The sequence below is a fragment of the Leguminivora glycinivorella genome, chromosome 9 (assembly GCF_023078275.1).
Source record: "Leguminivora glycinivorella isolate SPB_JAAS2020 chromosome 9, LegGlyc_1.1, whole genome shotgun sequence".
NCBI classification, from domain to species: domain Eukaryota; kingdom Metazoa; phylum Arthropoda; class Insecta; order Lepidoptera; family Tortricidae; genus Leguminivora; species Leguminivora glycinivorella.
The window spans coordinates 3474392-3496454 of NC_062979.1; the positions used below are offsets into that span (position 1 = coordinate 3474392).

Here is a 22063-nt window from a genome sequence, read left to right on the forward strand (position 1 = left end):
TGAATGATCTTGGTATAAAGCTAGGAACACACTACGCGGACGTCCGTCGTAAATCGACCGCGGACGGGAATCTGGACAATGGAAATACACATAACCGTGCAAACTATCGGTCGACGGACGCGGACGTGGCCTTGAGCGCACGGACGTCCGATCGTAATCTGGCTCTCTGGATGTTTTGTTCCGTGCACACTGATAGGTCGCGGTCGCGGTCGTTTTACGACGGACGTCCGCGTAGTATGTTCCTAGCTTTATAAAGTGCTAACACGACCGCACCGCATCATTAAAGCTAGGAACACACTACGCGGACGTCCGTCGTAAATCGACCGCGGACGGGAATCTGGACAATGGAAATACACATAACCGTGCAAACTATCGGTCGACGGACGCGGACGTGGCCTTGAGCGCACGGACGTCCGATCGAAATCTGGCTCTCTGGATGTTTTGTTCCGTGCACACTGATAGGTCGCGGTCGCGGTCGTTTTACGACGGACGTCCGCGTAGTATGTTCCTAGCTTAACAAACAGTGGTGGTGGCCAAGTGGTGGAGCCGAAATTTTGATCGTGCGTAATTTCATCGATATTACCGGATCTTTGTCGTACACTAATGGTACACTAGCATTACGTCGCCGGTTGTCTTCGTAGTTTGACTTTGACAGTTGGTGTTAATACGGTTCGTTTGCTTTGGGCCCGGCCGAGTTGAGCTGCTTGCAAAGTAGGCGCTATTTATTAAACTTTAGTATCTGAATACAGATTTCTCAAATAAAGAATAATTAGTGGTAAGTCTCATATTAGAATTTTGATGTGTTTCTTACGTGTTTTATTGTTTGCAGTTAGCTAAGCTTACATAATCGTAATTGTTTTGAGCCTTATGTGAAACAGGTCTCCTGTTTTTTTGCATATGCTTAATAATATTCAAGGTCTCTGTGTTTAAAATTACATCACTGGTTTTGCGAGAAGCTGTGAAACAAATAACCTAATAATTTTGACTATAATTTCTATTAATGATTGAAAATTTTCCACCTTGCAGTAATTGTTTCTATATCATATAATATATTTTATTTTTTGATCATCTGTAAAAACTTACAATTTGGAATAATGAATAAGTTTTGATATTGTATGTCTAAAAACGTGACTTATAGTTTTAGTACAAAAAGAATAAAAAGTAATCCAACTTTTTTATTAAAGAATTTCAACCAATCTTGGTACTAAGAATAGGCGCGAAAGTCAAATCTTCTATGGGAATTAAACCTTCGCCCCTACATTTTCAATTAATTTTTAAGTATTGTGGCTGGTAGATGATTCCGCCAATATCAGGTTTAGGAAGGCAAGTATCTTATGTAGATGATTGGCCAGGGAGCCCCTAATTTTTCTAATTTGCCGCCTTTTTTTGACCCGATTTGATTGATGCCAGTTTTTTTTTCTAGAAAATGGCATCTGACATGAGGATAGACATCACCAAGCCACTCTGGGACCAGAGCACCTTCGTGGGCAGATTCAAGCATTTTGCTTTCATCTCCAACCCCCTACTGTCTTTGGTGCCGGAGTCAGAGCTTCATGAAGCCAAGGAATTGTATTTTAAGTACAAGTGAGTACCTACTTAAAGATATTGTTGCTAAAGAATATAACTATTTTAACTGTAGCCTTTTTTGCTTTCAAAATAATTATCTGTACTAATTCCAATAAGGTCTAGTTTACCCTTCGGGTTGGAAGGTCAAATGGCAGTCGCTTTCGTAAAAACTAGTGCCTACATCAAATCTTGGGATTAGTTGTCAAAGTGGACCCCAGGCTCCCATGAGCCGTGGAAAATGCCGGGATAACGCAAGGAGGATGATGATCAGTGAAAAATATGTTCAAAAGTACAGTTTTAATGCGATTGTACAGTAAAATATTTTGTGCAATAGTCTTAGAATAATTTCTCTGCAGACTACAAAATGGTCAATATGGTCAATTGTATAACAAAAATTGCAGATTTTCTGTTACTATATTAAGACAATTTGATATTGATATTTATATTTAACTTTTTTAACTTGCTGACCATGAGGAGGCTAAATCTACATATTTGTGAGTGTGCACGGCAAAACGTTCCACTTTGTCGATTGCTATAAAACAGCTTTGTTAGTTTATTCATATAAAGATACAAGTAAATCTCGCCAGGGGCGGCTCACTCCGCGATTTTATCGCCGCGCTACAAGTACATGCTGGCGGCCGCGAGTTCGCGGCCTAATCAGGGGTGGGGCGTGTTCTCACACGGAACGCACGTTCGCACTTTCTATTGTAACTTTACGTCGCGAGTTTTTTTTAAAGATTCATTTGCTATGTCCGTGCATGGAATGGCTAATAATGCTTACTTAGTTAAATAGACATCATAAATAAAATAGGACAATATTACACAGATCTACTATTGATTAAGTCCCACGGAAAAGTTTAAAAAGGCTTGTGATGTTGGGACTTAAACAAAAATATATAAATACTGTATATATACCTAGAGAGTACTCAATCATTGAATATAATAAGCAGAGGGCGGAATTGCTCATGGCAAAAATCAAACGTCAATAGGGTTGGAACGTTAAATTTTATCGACTATCGATTAAACTGAAATTATCAGTATATTATTGAGTTGTTTTCATCGTATGTAAGACAAGGATACTTCTTTAATGCATTTGTTGACTGTTTCGTTTTGGAATAACCATTTTTTCAAACGTGAATTAGTTGCAAAAGGACTAGTGACAGAAACGGTAATCAAATGTCATACAATTTACTTTTAATCTAATCAAAGAGGTCAAAATCAAATGGTGGAATACCTAATCAAAGGTCAATGTTAAAGTCAGAAATGTAAAAAGTGACTGAATTTATCGATAGCTGAAAATGTCGATAAAATTTAACGTTCCAACTCTATTGACGTTTGGTTTTTGCCATGAGCAATTCCGCCCTCTGATAATAAGGTTGATTGGCTCTGCTGGAAAGTAGTCATTTTGCAAATCCGACAGTGTTACTTGGGACCGGCGATATTATAATGGGAAAGTGTGTGTGTCTGTTAGTTTGTCCGTCTTTCACGGCAAAACGGAGCGACGAATTGATGTGATTTTTTAAGTGGAGATAGTTAAAGGGATGGAGAGTGACATAGGCCACTTTTTGCCTCTTTCTAACTCGAGCGAAGCCGTGGGCAAAAACTAGTTATCTAAACATTGTAAAATATGTTTCAAAGGTACAATATGTACAGTAAAATATTTTGTGCAATATAGTTTTAGAATAATTTCTCTGCAGACCATAAAATGTTTGATAGGGTAAAATATTATTTAATAAAATTTGCAGATTTTCTGTTGCTATATTAAGACAATTTGATATTTACCTTGCTGAAAAATCTAAACCCTACCACGATGAGGCTAAATCTACATATTTAACTATTAGCCCCCTTATTCATATACATACTGTAAAGTTATCAAGCTGATAAAGTTTGTTTGTCCCTTTCCGATGTATCGATGGGATAGAAAGGGACAAACAAATTTTATTGGCTTGATAACTAAAAAAAAAGAAGCATGTCATTTGTTCTTATAAAAAATAACGCAAAAATATTTGTGGAAAATATGGTTTTGGCTACTTACAGGCTGCGAAACAGCGCCATCTAGTTTTAAGCCTGAAAGGCCCATACATTTCAGGGGTAAGCTTTTTTGTATGGTAATCTGTCCCGTATTATATGGTCCTTGGTTTATTATAACCACATTATAACAATTTCTTCCATTGCAGAGAAGGCAAAGAGCCCGCCAACACTCCTATGGATAAAGTAGTCCGGGCCAAGCAACTGTACGAATCAGCGTTCCACCCGGACAGCGGAGAGCTGCAGAATGTGTTTGGCCGCATGTCCTTCCAGATGCCGGGGGGATGTCTCGTCACTGGGGCTATGTTGCAGTGGTACAGGTAATGCTTGGTTTATTTAGTTATCCTACACCCTTTAGCGCAAGAAAGATAGATAGATAGATAAAAGCTTTATTTGAATGCTGCAATAACACACAATTACAAATGCAACACAGAACAACAAAAAGAGAAAAAAAAAAACATACAATTGACTTAAAGTTACGTACACAACATAAAAAAAATGCTTACCAACACTGTGTGCATTGCAGCAAAAACAAAAGGGTTCCGACTCAGCTATACGCTTCACCCTTTCGAGTGAGGCACTGATATTCTGCCGGCACCCAGATCACGTTACAGTTAAATAAATAAAGAAATGTGTATAAATGAAGAAATAGGTTAAGGTAATTTTAAAGTAAGGTGAGAAAACAATTTTTGATTATAAATATAATTATATACATTGCTGTGAAATGAAATACAAATTAAAGTGGAAATAATACATACATATACAATTAATGACCAACAAGAATATAGAAAATGTGCAACTTGCCTTGTCGCGCGTAAGTCCATACTTGAAGTCGCGCTTGATGTATAGACGCGCGCGCGGCAAGGCAAGTTGTGCTAAAGGGTCAGGGGGTCACTAACTGGCGGACCGCAGTCCGTAACATATCCAACCTAATGTGGACCACGTTTCGTTGTACTGCCGTCTGGAACGGACCAATATGTCCGAAGAAACTTGGTGACCCCTGTGCTACTTATAAAACAAAGCATTTTTTTATTATAGGAAATTTAAACAATAGTACATTACGATAATAGTGCGATAAAAAGGAAGTTCGAAACTAGTAGCGATAAAGAAAAACACGACCGGAAGGAGTGTTTTAAATCGACACGAGTTACGAACTTTCTTTTCGCAAACGTATCGTAAGACGTTTTTCAGTACAGATGGCCCTCCGAAGTTTCGCCCTGGCATATAATGAACCACTTCTCACACTAATGCGTAATAAAAACACCACCTGTACTGAAAAATGCGTTTATAATGAGGAATCCATTAATAAATTAGAGTGGTACGAGGGCCTATGCACACCGCTTATTTAAACGTTCGGGGTTTAGACCTTTGCACACCTACATGGTTGCATACATGCTTTTGTACTACGAGCGCAAAAAAGTTTCATGAAAAATGTGCGGACGCGTAAAAAAACGCGGTGCGTCCGGCCCTTAAACTTCTTTGTTCGGTAAATTTATTTTTGTAACAATCTACATACAAAGCCTGGAGTTGAAACTTGAAGTGTATTCTGTCAAGGTAGGATAAAAATACTTGCTTGACACATATACACGCGTTGCCTTCGTATGAACTTGAACTTATAAACTAACTACAAAAATAAAATTTTGAAAAAACACCCGACATAGTGGACCGATTTTCATGAACCATGGCTAGGAACACTCCCGACTAACTCAGCTTTCAAACAAAAAGGACGAAATCTAAATCGGTTCATCCGTTCGGGAGCTACGATACCACAGACAGACACACACACAGACACAGACAAACAGACAGACAGAAATGTCAAACTTAGAACACCCCGTCGTTTTTGCGTCGGGGGTTAAAAAGGGTTCCATTTCGAAGAAACCCGTAATTAATCATGCATAACTCATGATGGTTGCAAAAATGATGGCGTGTTATATGTTTTGACATCTGTCTGTCTGTCTGTGTGTGTGTCTGTCTGTGGCATCGTAGCTCCCGAACGGATGAACCGATTAAGATTTCTTTTTTTTTGTTTGAAAGCTGAGTTGGGGGGTTGGGAGTGTTCTTAGCCATGTTTCATGAAAATCGGTCCACTAAGTCGAGGTTTTTTTCAAAAATTTAATTTTGTGGTTAGGTTATTAAGTAAGTATATAATTAGAACACATAAAATGTTATCTTATTAGTTATGTTTATTGGGCAATATTGCTTGTTAATACAGTTATCATCAGATATGAATATAGATTAAATTGTCGATTGATTCATATGATCCATTGAAATCGTATCAATTAAGGGGTGTCGCCTTGCATCAAATGAGGTAGTTCTAATTTGTATTATATATTATTAGAGGTGAAATAGTAATGACAAATCCAAGTTTTCCACCTCGAAAGCTCATGGTGTCATAATTAACATACATACATACATACATACAATCACGCCTGTTTCCCAGAGGGGTAGGCAGAGATCACGGATTTCCATTTACTACGATCCTGACAAACCACTTTCGCTTCACACACTTTCATAACGTTTCTCATACACGCTCGTCGGTTTCGAGTACTTCTGACCTGGCCTTTTTGCAATATTTCCCCGATTTGATCAAGAAAAGTTCGCCTAGGTCTTCCACTACCAACTGACCCTTCCACTCCTTTTTCATATACTTTCTTCGTTAATCTCCTCTCATCCATCCTCTCTACATGCCCAAACCACCTTAACACACCCATCTCAATCTTTGTCACCACATCTACATCCACTCCACACTTCTCTCTTATCACGCTATTTCTGATCCTATCACTCAACTTTACACCAGCCATGCTTCTTAACGCTCTCATTTCCACGGCATTCACTTGACTTTGAAGTCTTTTCTCCCACACCCAACTTTCACTACCATACATAAGTGTAGGCACCAAAACTCCTCTATGCACTGCCAGACGTGCTTTTTGCGACACTTTCTGGCTGCCCATAAAAGCGTTTAGTGCTCCATTCACTCTATTCCCAGCATTCACTCTCCTTTCAATATCTTTTCCATGTTTACCGTCCCTTGTAAACAACGTTCCCAAATACACAAACTCTTTCACTTGTTCCAAACTTTCATTATCGATCTCAATTTCGCAATCTGTCATAATCTCATCTCTTTCAAATACCATTACTTTCGTCTTACTGACATTCATTCTCATTCCTTTCCTCTCGAAGGATGCATGCACTCTTGTTACCATCAGTTGTAACTCCTCGGCCGACGACGCAAGTAATACTAGGTCATCGGCATATAGGAGACATTTGACCAGTAACCCTTCCATTCATAATAGTCATAATTAAATTCATGAAAATCCGTAAAATTTTATAACCTTTTCTGACTTTAGTTAAATTTTACCACCAAAAACTTTTTGAACGGCAAAAGTGGCTATGAACAATTTGTTTTCTACTAAATTATCGTTATTATGAATATAATTTTGTTTTGGTAAGCCATATATTTACTAAGATACAGCCATTCAAAGTTTTGCACAATTTCGACAAAAGGGAAAAGTAGTTGGAGCTGTTCAGAGGTGTATAATCTTTTTTAATCCATACTGAAGATGAATACTTACGTAGTCCACAAGGCTTCATTTCTCAACCGAAGCTGGAACCACCAACTCCTCAGGTTCTGCTTAAAATGAACAATTCTCTGTACTTACAAAGAAGGTTGTACCAGCAGTTGTGGTTGCGAGAAAGTAAGTGTCAACAGCTCAGCTGTTTGCACCTACTGCAGTGGACAATTTTGCGGTAATGTACCAGGTCTGGTGGGTACCAATGTTGGTAAACCACTCGTTGATGATCCGATCAGATGATGATTTTGACCTTCCTGATCAGTTGACAGAGACATACTACCTCGGTAAGCTTTCTCCTAAAGGAGTGCTGTGGATTCGAAGGTCCAGTCTAGTTCATTTATCGTTAACTACGCTTATTTCACTAACTAACCCTACTTCATATTGCGAACCTTTGAGAAGCCGAATCTTCGAAACTATTTGGCGTACCAAGACCAAATTAGTCTCATTTAATTACAAATTTTGTCTACTTTAAATTGTGTATAGTGACTTTTGCCGTACCATGGGTACCAGTGGCGGGGCGTGAAAATTTTCGTTGGTAAAGCCGGAGGGGTTTTTGAAATCTGTTTTGTATGGACTTCTACAGATACTAGAGAATTTTAGGGAACCCGTTGGGAATCGAGTTGTATCGACGCTCCGCCACTGATGGGTACTTTGTTGAAAAAAATCACAAATGCTGAAATTTTTTAAGGTTTTTCGTGTATTTAATAATGACCCCATTGGCTTTCGAGGTGGAAAACTTAGATGCCGCATCACTATTGCATATACAACAATATGAAACACCAATTAGAACTACCTCATTTGATGCAAGGCTGAATGTACGATTTCAATGGATCAATCAATACCTATATTTATGTCATAAAAGCATTATAGGTCATGTTATTCAGTAATTACTTTTCATTGAAGGGCGGATATCTTATAATCGTTTATTATAAGAATTATGAGATAGTTGAAGACACAAAGACAAGTCAATATATGAGTAAACAAACTTCTACTTATGAATCTAAAATTGAAACATGTTATGATAAGAAACTGATCTATAAATTTACGTATCCATATGTCGCGATAAAGTATAACGACGTCTTTTATCGAATTTCTCAACAGAGGTCCAGAGGTCATATTATGCACTATGCATGTCATACCTCTTGGGGTTCAACGACCTAATCTAGTACAAAATTACCATGTTTCTTTCGATTTTTAAACAAAAGAAATTAACTCCACTTTATTTTCTAATTATAATCTAATAATTGATTCAAATTATTGCCAATTTTACTTGTATGGGGGTCAATTGAGGATACATACAGGTAAGGGCATTTATTTGTGTGATGAGCACAGATATTTGTTCCTGAGTCATGGATGTTTTCTATGTATATAAGTATTTATGTATTATATATATATCGTTGTCTGAGTACCCGCAACACAAGCCTTCTTGAGCTTACCGTGGGTCTCAGTCAATTTGTGTAAGAATGTCCTATAATATTTATTTATTTATCGATACTAATATTATAAACGGGAAGGTGTTTGTGTCTGTTTATCCGTCTTTCACGGCAAAATGAAGCGACGAATCGGACGAATTGACGTAATTTTAATTTATCGCCACTCGTCTCGAACTTCCTTTTTCCGCACTTGTATCGTAAAGTACTAATTCATGGTTTATTCCATATTCTTCCGGAAATGTACGACACGGAGACAATCAATCGGGATATGCTTTCTAAAACACGATGGTTTACACACGCACACAATGACATGACTATACTTTGTACCGCAGGTGTCAACCGGCCTGTTTCTGTAAACATAGCTTTCACGTGTAAACATTGTGTGGAGGCACCTTATAGATTTGTACTTTGAATGCATCGATCTAAACTACCTAGATGCACCATCACGGCTTAGAATGTGTCCGCAGCAAATTGTGCTTGAAAATGTTCTAAGCACAATTGGGCGGTCAGTAGCGCTTCATCCGCCGTGTCGGCAACATGCCGAAGTGCTCCGTAAAAAAGTGCAAAAATAACACCTTATATACGTTAAAAAAGGATGACGTATCGTATTTCAGGTAAGTAATTGTTAATAATTTTATAATATTATGCATTTATGGCCAAAATGGTTTCCTAACTTACTAAAAACATTTATTTTCTAGAATAATTGAAGTAAATTCCTTGATTTGGTCTTACGCAGTTTGTCTCTTTCTCTCGCGCTATACTAGTAATGAGCGGACGGCGACAAAAGATAGTTGAAGTGGAACATAGTTAAAAATGGAATGATGGAGTCGCTAATTTATATTTTTTGTAAAAGAAGCCTATTTCATATTAATAATGTATGTATTTATTTATTATTATGGACCAATAAGTCTGAAATAAATGATTTCAATTCAATAACATTAATACATATCTTATAAATTACTTTAATTATAAAAAGAAACAACCCGGGAATAGCAAATTCGTTTTTAAGTAATAAAAAAGGTTTTTATTCCAGATTCTCAAAACAAGACGTTGAAAGGGAAAAATGGCGCAAGATTATAGCTGAGGAGCGGAGAGAAGATTTACCCACACAAATCTTTGAAAGAAATTACGTAGAATAATAAATTAATGTCATCATTCAATTCTTCTTTGTTTTAATAGCTACTTAATTCATATTCTCCAAGTGCACCATCCCTCACACACACCACATACAATCCCTCAACTGTTTACCTTCACATAATCGCTACACATACACTCACTACACGCACACACACACACACACACACACACACACGTATGTTATATATATACATACATACACACACACACACACATATATATATATATATATATAAGTTTGTCAAAAATGCCCTTTTTCTAGCACCCTGTATGTTTTTTCCAAAATCTGTAAATGCCATTTTTCATAAATTTGAAATTGATGGATGGTTCCCTTAGACTATTTTCATGTAGGACTACGGGATCTCATATCGGCCTTACTGACCCGCTATCAAAATACACCCTGTATAAGTCCTCATAGTAAAAATTAAAAAAAATTGAATGCACTTTTACTAAGTTTAGAAAATAAAATGAAGTCTTCTTTCAGCAAAATATGCTATCTACGATATTTAAGGTACTTTCCCTCCATGTGGCATCGCCGTGGGACACCCTGTATATACCTCAGTTGACTCTATTTAATAATGCAAACATTGCAAAACGTGGAGATATTGATCAGTTGCAATTTTCCCCCAGTCCAAATTGTCCCGCCGTACCTTATATATTTTTTTGTTTGAGATAATATCAATAAAAATATCATACAGTAAAAACTCATTTTTTTTCGCTTAAAATACGCAAAATCTCGAAAAATGTTATACCAAACGTTTTGTTCCTTAAGAAATTTTCTATCTAATAGGATTTTTTAAAACAGTTTTTCGCAAAAATACCGCAAATTTCCTCATTCTCGCCTTTCATCTCATAGCGCGACTCCCATGATGCCTCTGTCCATCCTCGTTCCCAATGTAAAAATGGCGTTTAGATTGTTGCAGCGCGAACGAAATTAAACTTATGTTGGTTGCAATAAGACGTAGATTTGTTTAAAAATATGCACACCTGCGATCTGCGGTAATAAAATTTTATGGCTTTCGCGATGATCACATTCATTAATGTCATAACCGCCAATTGCTTGCATTTGAAATTGAACTTTAAGTACTAAGAAATAACGTTGTTTTTGTAAAAAAATGAAAGTAGTTTTTACTACATTGCGAAGTTTTCGTTTGTCAACTAGACGCACACATTTGCAACTTAGCGATCGGACACTTTTGAGTGTCGAATTTGTAGGCGATAGTGTATCTAGGAAAGTTTAAATCGATGTTTGAATGTCACGGAATAGTTAAATAACTATGTGTAATTTATTTTTTATGGTTTAAAAAAATAAAGATTTTCGTATTTCACGCGTAAATTTTTTTTTTTTAATACTACGTCGGTGGCAAACAAGTATACGGTCCGCCTGATGTAAAGGGGTCACCGTTACCTATGGACGCCTGCAACTCAAACAGTGTCACATGCGCGTTGCCACCCCATTAGAAACTTGTACACTCCCTTTTGCTGTGTTAAGTACAATGTGTGTTGTGTTAAGTACACAGCAAAAAGGAGTGTACAAGTTCCAGGGTTCGGGTTGCCGACGACTCAAAGGACAATAGACGGAACAAGTTAGTTCCGTAAGTCCTCCCGTCATCAGCACACCGCACCCTCGTTGAGCTCTGGCAGCCTTACTCACCGGCAGGAACACAACACTATGAGTAGGGTCTAGTGCTATTTAGCTGCGGTCTTCTGTAAGGCGGAGGTACTTCCCCAGTTGGACTCTGCTCTAGATTCGAGCGAGACGATATCCGCTGTGCTGTGCCCTACCACACAAAGCGGAATATCATTCGCTATGCCCTACCTCCTACTACATTAAATCCTATTAAGGTACAGCGGGGCAAATCTCGACTGGGGAGCAATTGTAACTAATCCATTTTTTCCATTATTACACTATGGTGTTGAGTTCTACACGTATCCACTGAACAAGCCTACCATATACAATCGGTGGACACTATTTAATAATGCAAACATTGTAAAATATGGAAAAAATAGACCAGTTACATTTGTCCCCAAGTTGGGATTTGCCCCGCTGTACCTTATGTTATTTTATTAAATGACGAATATACTTATCAAATTATTAAATAATATAGCTGCTTAAATAAGAAAATAAAGTGGCAAATTACAAACTACGTAACCAATTTCCCATGTGCCTGACCGTAAATGTCATCATAGGATGCATCTATGTACTATGCGTGTAGGTAGGTATATGCAAAATTTGATTCGCTATTCTAATAAAACAGATACTCAACGCCGATGAGAGATATGCTAACAATTTTGCATATTATATGTATTATATTTTCGCCGATGACATTGTCTTGTTCTCACCTACTGCACCCCACCTGTAGACACAATGCTACAAGACCTTAGTACAGCCAGTCTTGTCTTGAAGTCGGATTCGAAATGAACAGGGCAAAAACCCAGTTGATGACCATTGTCGCGAAACATAGGGTCAAGGTAGATGGGCTGGATTTACAGTATGTCGACCAATACAAATACACCTACATGGGCCAGATAACATCCTTCGATGACCGGCAATCCAACGAAATTGATCGCCCAAATTTGGTCATTAACAGAAGCCCAAAAGTCCCGATTCAAGATTTGCCACCGAGCAATGGAGCGCAGCATACTCGGAGTCCGCAGAATCGATCGGATAAGGAACACTGAGTTGCGCTCCAAAACATGTATCGCAGATGTGGGTGTAAAGGCAGCCAAGCTCAAGTGGGATTGTGTGGGACAGATGGGCCAAAATAGCGACCGAATGGGCACCACCAATTACCCGAGGCCGAGGTAGGCTGAAAATGAGATGGCGGAAAAACCTGGACTCATTTTGTTGCGATTGGCGGGAGCATGCACAAAGCCGTGACGAGTGGCGGAAAATAGGGGAGGCCTTTTGCCCAGCAGTGGGACACATAGGCTATTTAAAAAATGTATTACATTAATAAAATTTTGAAAAAGCCCCCGACCGCGACATAGTAGACCGATTTTCATGAAACATGGCTGAGAACACTCCCGACTTACTCAGCTTTCAGACAAAAAAAACTAAATCCAAATCGGTTCATCCGTTCGGGAGCTACGATGCCACAGACAGACAGATAGACAAACAGACAGACAGATACACACACGCAGACAAACACGTCAAACTTATAACACCCCGTCGTTTATGCGTCGGGGGTTAAAAAATATGCGTCGTACGAAATAGGCTAGAATTCTCTGGTTGACTCATACAACAATTGCTAGACGAGCATTTCTTTTTTTTTTGCCACTTTTATGAAGTGTGATATTTTTGAAAAAAAAAAATACTATTTCTACTCAGAATTACTAGCTTTTTCAATCCTAGTAGTTAAAAAAATTGTCCCGTACGATTTTTTCTTATTTTGTTACCATTTTCCGTACATGTTGTATGGGGTAACAAAAGAGGAAAGTAACAAAAATGTATGGAAATTCTGGGACACTTTTTGTCTCCCAGTGAGATTGAAAGTACTCGTGATTCTGAGTACAATTGACCTAAAAACAAATGCTCGACATCAATTTCACGTGCTAGCCGATCAAAACTTTTGGCATCTGTACTACCAACGTTTTGGCAGGTTCCTCACGTATTTAACAGGTATTTTTAAAATAACATTCATACGCGGCCATTGTCATGAACGTTTTCAAGGACATGTAGTAGTAAGAAATTAGGCATTTTTAAATTCTTGGCACTGACGAAATGAAATTTTTTTGGACTTTGAACGATCCGCCCGGAAGCAAAAAAATGCGTAATAGTTATTTGTATAAATGGAGGCAAAGTTGTTAACCGCACGTGCCAAAATTGAACCTCGAGCGTAGCGAGTGGTTCTAAGGAGTTCTTGAGCGTTGTACTGGATGCGAGGGTTTCAAGGCAGGAAGGAAGAGACAAACTTCGTTACCGGCGTTGGGCATCAAGTTAAAATTGTTATGTAATTAGTTTGCACTCTTTCTCATCCATCTTTGAAGAATCAAGAGTAATGGTGAAAATATTTTTTTTTACAATAGAATCGTTTATTGTATATTACATTACGAGCATGGATAGAGTGGAACATAAAGGTATACTATGTATGTATACATACATGTGACACCCTGTAAGGGCATATCAATATAATTTCCTTTCATCCTTTATGTACAGTCGACTACAAAGAGATGTATCCACTTTTTCACCTTACTGCATAATAATAAGGTGAAAAAATGGATTCATCTCTTTGTAGTCGACTGTACAGGATTCACACCGAGGGAGTATTCAAGCTTTTATAGCATCTACGAACTCTATGAAATTATCCCCTATGGGCAAAAAAAATGTAATTGACTTTTTTCTTTTTCAGAACCGGCACAGCAATAGTATTCTGGCAGTGGGTGAACCAGTCATTCAACGCGCTGGTCAACTACACCAATCGCAACGCCAACTCCCCTCTAACGACGACGCAAATGGGCGTCGCCTACGTTTCTGCCACATCGGCTGCCATGGCAACCGCGCTGACGTTCAAATTTGTGGTGCAGAAGCGCGCTAAGAACCCTATCTTAGCGGTAAGATACTGTCATTACCATATTTAAATTTGGAATCATTACCATCGTCGTCATTACCATCACTATAATTAGTTAATTGCACTAGTTGCAACGCCATCTCGCCTCTCACGACGACACAAGTGGGCGTCGCCTATGTCTCAGTACCTCGGTTGATTCGGTTGCCATGGCAACGGCGCTGACTTTGAATTTAAACGGGCGTAATCATTTGAGGCGTGTCTTTTCAAAAGGACTTATTTCTATAAGTCAACAAGGCTTATTTCTCTAGGAAGACATAGATAAAAATAACCTCCGTTGACTTATAGAAATAAGTCCTTTTGAAAAGACACTGTTCCTCATTTTCACTATGAAAAATTCTATAGCCACCGCACACATTAAAAACACAAAAACCCTGTCTTGTGTTTTTACAACAGCTTTTACTACAAAAATCAAAAAAAGTGAGTGTCTGAACCATTATTGGTAAAGGTGTTCCGAAGTTTTAAGATGTGAGATGGATAGTATTCAATTATTAGTACCTATAACTATAATTATTGTTCACCTGATGAAGCCTGCGTTGCGGATTTAAGAATATGGTCTCTGAATAAATTAATTTTTGTTATCGTTTTTATTTTCAGAGATTCGTGCCTTTTGTAGCAGTGGCTGCCGCCAACTGGGTGAACATTCCTTTGATGCGACAGAACGAAATTCTAAAAGGTATGTAAAATAAATAACCAGTACCTATTCTAATGAACACAAGTTAAATTATAATCTATTGAAAATATCACACGGGGGGCAAGAACCATACCGTTCTGCCCTAGGGATGGACAGAGGGCGCTACGAGTCCTTGTATAAATTACTCATATGAGAGATAATTTCGACCTCGACGGCTGTGACCTGGGTGGCCGAGCGGATTAAGAGGCATCTCCCGCGATAGGAGAGTACGCTGGTTCGATTCCAGCCTCAGGCACCAGAGGACTTGGTCACTTTTTCTTTCATATATGTAATTTATTTCGGTTTTTAACCAGTACCTAAGTAATTAAAACCTTATTATTTTAACGAGAAATACGAAAAAAATCCACCATCATCATCCTCCTTGAGTTATCTTATCCCGGCATTCGCCACGGCTCATGAGAGCCTGGGGTCCTCTTTGACAATTAACCTCAAGATTTTGCGGAGATACTAGTTTTTATGAAAGCGACTGCCACCTGACCTTCTAACCTGAAGATCCCTTACTACTAGGCTTTATTGAAATTAGTCCGGTTTCCTCACGATGTTTTCCTTCACCAAAGAGGATCGAGTATTATAGAGAGTTACTGTCGAAGTAAAATGTGTAATCACAGTGCATAGACTGCCACCTCTTGACACAAGCTTAAAACTTTGAACCTCAGCTTTGAAAATTTGGCCCATATTCTTAGCTTGATATGTTTTAAAATGTCAAATATTAATATTAGCGCCATCTAGCTGAGCGTACCCCAAAGGTGTAACTGTAATGCCATCTCGGCCACCGTACCTTTTTCTGTATGGTACTGAGGTACGTTTTTTTCTTAGACTTTATCGGTCTATACGGAGTTATATATGACGACCGGTCTGGCGCAGTCAGTAGTGACCCTGCCTGCTGCGCCGCGGTCCTGGGTTCGAATCCCGGTAAGGGCATTTATTTGTGTGATGAGCACAGATATTTGTTCCTGAGTCATGGATGTTTTCTATGTATATAAGTATTTATATATTATATATATCGTTGTCTGAGTACCCACAACACAAGCCTTCTTGAGCTTACCGTGGGCCTCAGTCAATCTGTGTAAGAATGTCCTATAATATTTATTTATTATTTATTTATTTATATATGTCTTTGCCTTCACCGAAAAGCGACTGGCAAATATCAAATGACATTTCGCACATAAGTTCCGAAAAACGTACGAGCCGGGGCTCGAACCCGCGACCTCCGGATTGAAAGTCGCACGCTCTTACCGCTATGCACGCTTCATCCGACCAATTATCTATTCACAGGTCTGGAAGTATCGGATGAGAATGGCAAGATAATCGGCAAGTCACAGCTGGCCCCGGCCAAGGGCATCTCACAAGTGGTTACGTCTAGGTGAGTTAGAGACGTTAGGGATTGAAAAGTCTTACGATGATTAAAGAATCAAATGATGGGCAAAGGCCCAGAAGAAAATTTATACAAATAGATCAAGCAAAAGTACCTAGCATGTCAAATGAACTCAGTCAAATCCACTGATTTGTCCGTCTTTACTTTACTCTCAGCTTATAGATTTCGGGCGAAAATTTTTGTAAGTTGAAGTCAAGAAAGACATATGATGCTGTGATATTTTTTAATTGCCAAAACACAAGGATTATGAACAGTCAAGGGCCTGAGACATATTTCCAATCACAGGCAAGTAACGACGTCAGTACAAAATCTGACACGCTCGGCCCAACAAATAGATGAACTTGTTTCTTCTATAGTTCTGAGCCTTTGATATTTTATTCATATTGATATTTGCGTTTGATAGCAAAGGACTAAGATTACTAAATTTTATCAATAAAGTATTGACGCCTGTTGCGGATTCATGATTTTACCGTTTTAAGTGGTAATTATTGAAGAATTTATTCACAAATTTATAGCCTGACAAGTTTTTATTTGTTGCGGATTTTCAGCTGAACTAATTTATTTTACTGGCAAGGATTACTGTTTGACACCCGTCGTCGAAAGTCATCGAATGTGAGTGATGTAAACAAGAAGGAAATATTTTAAATTTTCTAACGGTTTCATCGCAATGAAGAATGTTTATACAAATAAGGAGGCCGTTCCATAAAATTGCCACCAGTACAAAACAAGGTCCCACGCAAAAAGAAAATAAACATCAATGACTTCGATTAAGGCACAAGATTCATGGATTTTAGGCTGTTCAGAAGAAAGTATCGAGTCTTAAAACCTTGCTTATTAAATTTTGATTCTCTAGAACCCTGTTTTAATTTTCTACAAATATCAACGGGTAACCAGTACACTCTGTCCCCATTACCTATGACGTCGGCACATTATTGCCATATGAAAGCGGTTTGTAGGCTTAATAGCGACACTCTTTCAGGGTCAAATAAAATCTTGTCAGTCTTTAACAATAAATTCTCCTTTTCAGGATCGTAATGTGTGCGCCAGGCATGTTGCTCCTCCCAGTGATCATGGAGAGAATCGAACACAAACCGTGGATGCAACGCATTCGCTGGGCGCATGTCGGCATACAAACCGCTATTGTGGGCATGTTGTAAGTATACAATCAAATATGTGTATCACACTAATGAATAAAATGGTGGCTTTTGACAGTTTAGGACTGTATTCCGTTACAGGCGTCCACTCATACAATCACAGTTTATTTCTCCCATTCATGCCAACTCGGCGTTCGTAAAACGGCTTATGAAGTGATGCTAGAATTTTTTTTTCTTTTTCAGTCTAACCTTCATGGTACCGACTGCCTGTGCTCTCTTCCCGCAAAGATGGTAAGTCTATTTTAATAATGTATTTTTTTTAATTGGCTCTTTGTCTAAGGGTAAGGCATAGTGCAGAATTTATGTACAGAAAAATGATCGCCTGTTTTAGACGCCGAAAAAAATCGTTACACGAAATACTTATAATGTTTTTACGGGACAGCTCATATAATGCTCGTATACTATACCACTTTATATTTTTACACCAATTTTATCAATCTATCAAAAATATGTGAGTACTAGTGAGTAGGTATTTTTTAATCATATTCCAATAGTAAAATTCAGTTTTAATAATACTTGAAACCAGGTATTACGCGTAATTTTCATATAATATATGTAGATAGATAGATAGATAAGTCATTTATTTGGCAGACTGCAAACACACACAATACAATACACAATTTAAAACACACAAATTGGGCGCAACATAAAAAGAGACAGAGCAGTAAAATACAATTGAGACAGTAAAAAAAACAACAACAATAACAAAAAAGAGAAAAGAAAATACAAACTGTGTGCGTTGCAGCAGGACAAAAGGGTCGCGGCTCAGTGATACGCTTCGCTCTTTCGACCGAAGCACTGATTTTCTGCCGGAACCCAGGTCACAATCACAATAGATTACTTAAATAATTACTTATATAATAACGATTTATATAACGTTAAAATGGAAACAAAGTGTTAAGTGTATAGTGTGAATGTTATGTGCATATCGTTTGACGTTTTCTAGATAGTGTTAATGTTAAAGTCGCAAGTATGTAAGCCTAGTCTGACTACTGTTCCCACCAGATTATATTCTGAAATCTGCAACCAAGTACCCGAATGGAATCCCATTTGTTTGCTTCTTGAGGAGAATATTTTTAAATCGAATCTTAAATGATTTTTTGGATTTTAGGTCTCTTAAAGGCGGGGGGATATCATTCCAGCACTTGGTCGCAAGATATCGAAAACAACCTGTAAAGGCAATCGTCCTATGAGGATGTGATTCTAAGATGCAGCGTCGAGTATATCTAGTGCCGTGTCGATGGTGAAAAGAGGATTGATTTATTTTAGAGTACAAATATTCAGGTGACTTGCAATTTCTAACATTGAAGAGAAGACAAGCAAGGTGTAAATGTCTACGTGATGTCACGTTTAGAGTAGAATATTTGTTTAAGTATGGCGTGATATGGCTCCTTGGAGGAATTGTGTAGCAGTATCGATAACAAGCGTTCTGAACTCTTTGTATTAACCTGCGAGTTTTCTGCTGCAGGCGGGGTCCGTACACCACATCGCCGTAGTTCAGCTTTGATAATAATTTGACCAACTGTGCTACGTGCTTTTCAAACCTTAATTGACTGTCTATTATTATGCCCAAGTTTCTGGCCTCTTCTACTCGCTCAATTTGTGATCCATTATCATATATATGTATTACTTTTATTTCAGTAAAATCTCAACGGACACCATCAAACGCTTCGAGCCAGAAAACTACGAAGAAATCATGAAAAATACCGACGGAAAACCTCCGCAATACGTATACTTCAACAAGGGTTTGTAAGGTAGCTGTAAGTAGTTGTTATTATGTGAAAGTGGTATCTTGTCTATGGACACTTTAATATATGAGAGCTTGTACCTCTACCCTCCATGCTTGAGAGGTGACAAAAATATCTCACATACAAGTTGACATAAATCTCACATGATATCTGGATCTTGGAAGTTAACATACATTTTGAAGCATTCTATGAAAACGTCTACCAATGTTCCGTTAGTTCCGTACCAGTGTCCCGCGAATATTCTCCAAATTGGCTGTGGTAAAAGGGTCTTTTTCTGAGGTAATGTGCAGAGTTATGCACAGAAAATTGATTGCATGATTTAAATGTCGAAAAAAAAAACGCAACACACGAAACATAATGCGTTTGCAAGGGACAGCCCTGAGGCCTAGAAGAATGCTCCAAATGGATTTCATAAAATGTATGGTTCACAAATTATTTGGGAAAAAGCTAAAATCCGCAAAGACTAGATAATTAAGAGTCGAAAAATATAAACAAAGATTTTTTTTACAGAGAGATTTTGTTCTAACTAGTCCAATCAAGGCTCTGAATTTCTGACAAACTACTACATCCAGAGTAGGAATGAGTTTTTAAAACTATAAATGTGTCCATAGACAACCTTGACAAAATATGTATCAGTGATTGTTATAGGTGACCAGTGTTGCCATATCAAATGGTCTTAAATACTAGACGATGAGTAAGCCGAAATGTAGATTTAAGATAATGTTTAGCGTACTTTACTGGCGTTTATTTTTAATTGCTGATTTTTTTAAACTTTTTTTTATCGAATCGAATATTTTTGAAATCAAAGTGCAACATTTCTTTTTTTTAAGTATATATAAGTATTTAAGTTTATATTCGATTACGAAAGTTGCTTACGTTAATTTGTTAAAAAGGATATCATATTTTAAGGCTGTACTTACTTCGTTTCTCAGAAATATTAGCAATTAAGCGTTATTGTATACCAGTATTGTTTTTTATATTAAAAGGTATTTATTATTTACCTTTTAAAATCATGTCTTCATTTTATTAATTTTTATTTTCTTTTTAAGATTGTTTTAAAAATTCTTTTTAGGAATGTTTATTTTTGGCTTTATTTTTTTTCTCTATATTAAAAACAATACATTCCGATTGGTATTACTAAATGAAATATGTATAGTCTGTGCTTTTACATGCATTTGCTGTTATTGTTTAATCGCACTAAGGAATTAAGAGTGTTACTAAATCTAATAATGCTAATTTAGGTATGTAATATACTATTTCAAACTTGCAGTGAGTAGGGCAGTACCTTTGGTGTGAATATCACTCGAAAACGCTAATGCTACGTAGCATTTATTGGCTCAACTTGAAGTCGCTTTGCGTGCGCTACCACAGATTAGGTAATTGCGTGATTTTTGATAACCCTGAATGGTCGTAAGGGATAAAAAAGAAAAAAAAATTAAAAAGCCATCCTGGAGAGGAACAACACGATTCGATCCTGCATTGACACTTATGTTTTGTAGGAAAGGTCCTTTTTGTACGTATAAGTAGTGTATTTACTATTATTTATTCTGTGGTATACGATCTTGAACAACGCACCAAGCGGGACATTTTGGAGGTACAGCTTAACAAATCTAAACAAATGAATTTGAAAACGAAACTTAACGATTTCGAATGATGTTTACATTAGGGGCTTTTAATGTATACTTAATTAGTCAATTACTGTCGAATTTATAGTTCCGCTAATGAATCCAAATAAAATAATCAGAATTGTGATTTATTATAACGCTCTTTTTAAATATTCTAGTCTTCTTTTGTGCTCAAAAGCAATAGTAATTTCCTAAAATTGTGCCATTAATTGTACAGTTTATTTTTGAAACAGACTTCACGGATGTTTTCGATTGACAGCTTTTTGCTTGTTTTGTTAGAACGGCAAACATAAGGCTAAGACAATAAAATACCTATAGAGAATAACTTGTTTTTTTTTTAAAGACACATATATACCAATTTTTTTGTTTTCTGCACTAATCTTATTGAAACATTAAATTTATTTTTGAATACCCGAATCAATCAAGCTTACGTGGCTAACGTCCTTACCATTAGACCACCCGCCCGCCTAGCTGCCGCTAAGTTGAAGACCCGGATTCGATTTCTGGCTCGGCCACCAGTGGGCCTTGTGTTTTTTCTTTCGTCATGATATCTATGTATTTCAGTTTATAATTTATATATAATTATTATATAGTAGTGGGACTACTGGAAAAACAACAAATCAAAAAATATTAGATAAAATAATTTGATTTCTTCCCTAGTAGTAAGAGTTAAGACTAGTTTCTTAGAGAAATTAATGTTAATTTACACAAAAAAACCTTCCCTTACCACGTAGGTACATATAGCTACTATCTACTTTTTTCCTGTGATCTATGTATTGTATGGCTAATATGTTGTATGACGTTGACGGCCCCCAGTAGTTGGCCTATTAAGAAATCGCAGGTTTAACAAAAAAAAAATGCATGTTCGTTGCCGTCCTTACACATTATAAAGAGAGTTACTAGGAACTTATAAGGAAATAAAACGACACATAAAATATTTAGATTTATATTCGACATCTTAACACGAGATATAAACTTTGAACTTCCCACCGAGCTCGTGAAATATATAAATACATGCAGTAATGTACACAACGCTTATATACTATAGTTAAGGCACCGGATTAGATAAAACGAGTATATAGAATTTCAGTACTGTCTTGGCACCTAGTAAAGTCAAAATATTTTAAAATTAAAATTTTGTTAGTTTTACCCCCTTTTTTGAT

General features: G+C 37.4%; 1 protein-coding gene across 4 annotated transcripts; it reads left to right on the top strand.

Moving 5' to 3' along the window:
• Positions 1 to 639: 639 nt before the first annotated feature.
• Positions 640 to 21225, top strand: LOC125229499 (sideroflexin-2). Of its 4 annotated transcripts, none has more exons than XM_048134347.1 (9): positions 640 to 775; positions 1424 to 1584; positions 3744 to 3914; positions 14089 to 14290; positions 14902 to 14980; positions 16274 to 16361; positions 17401 to 17526; positions 17711 to 17758; positions 19169 to 21225. In XM_048134347.1, exons 2-9 carry the CDS (start codon positions 1427 to 1429, stop codon positions 19278 to 19280), a joined length of 984 nt encoding a protein of 327 aa, XP_047990304.1. In that variant the 5' UTR covers positions 640 to 775; positions 1424 to 1426; the 3' UTR covers positions 19281 to 21225. The 4 variants fall into 4 exon arrangements, with proteins under 4 accessions (XP_047990304.1, XP_047990306.1, XP_047990305.1 ...); XM_048134349.1 differs by having other exon boundaries at positions 653 to 711; XM_048134348.1 differs by having other exon boundaries at positions 660 to 775; positions 1412 to 1584.
• The last annotated feature ends 838 nt before the right edge of the window (positions 21226 to 22063 follow it).

Coding starts and splice junctions, on each gene's coding strand:
- LOC125229499 (XM_048134347.1), top strand. CDS start 1,427: ATGGCATCTGACATGAGGATAGACATCACCAAGCCACTCTGGGACCAG. Junction 14,291..14,901: donor CTAAGAACCCTATCTTAGCG/GTAAGATACTGT, acceptor TTTTATTTTCAG/AGATTCGTGCCTTTTGTAGC. Junction 16,362..17,400: donor TCACAAGTGGTTACGTCTAG/GTGAGTTAGAGA, acceptor TCTCCTTTTCAG/GATCGTAATGTGTGCGCCAG.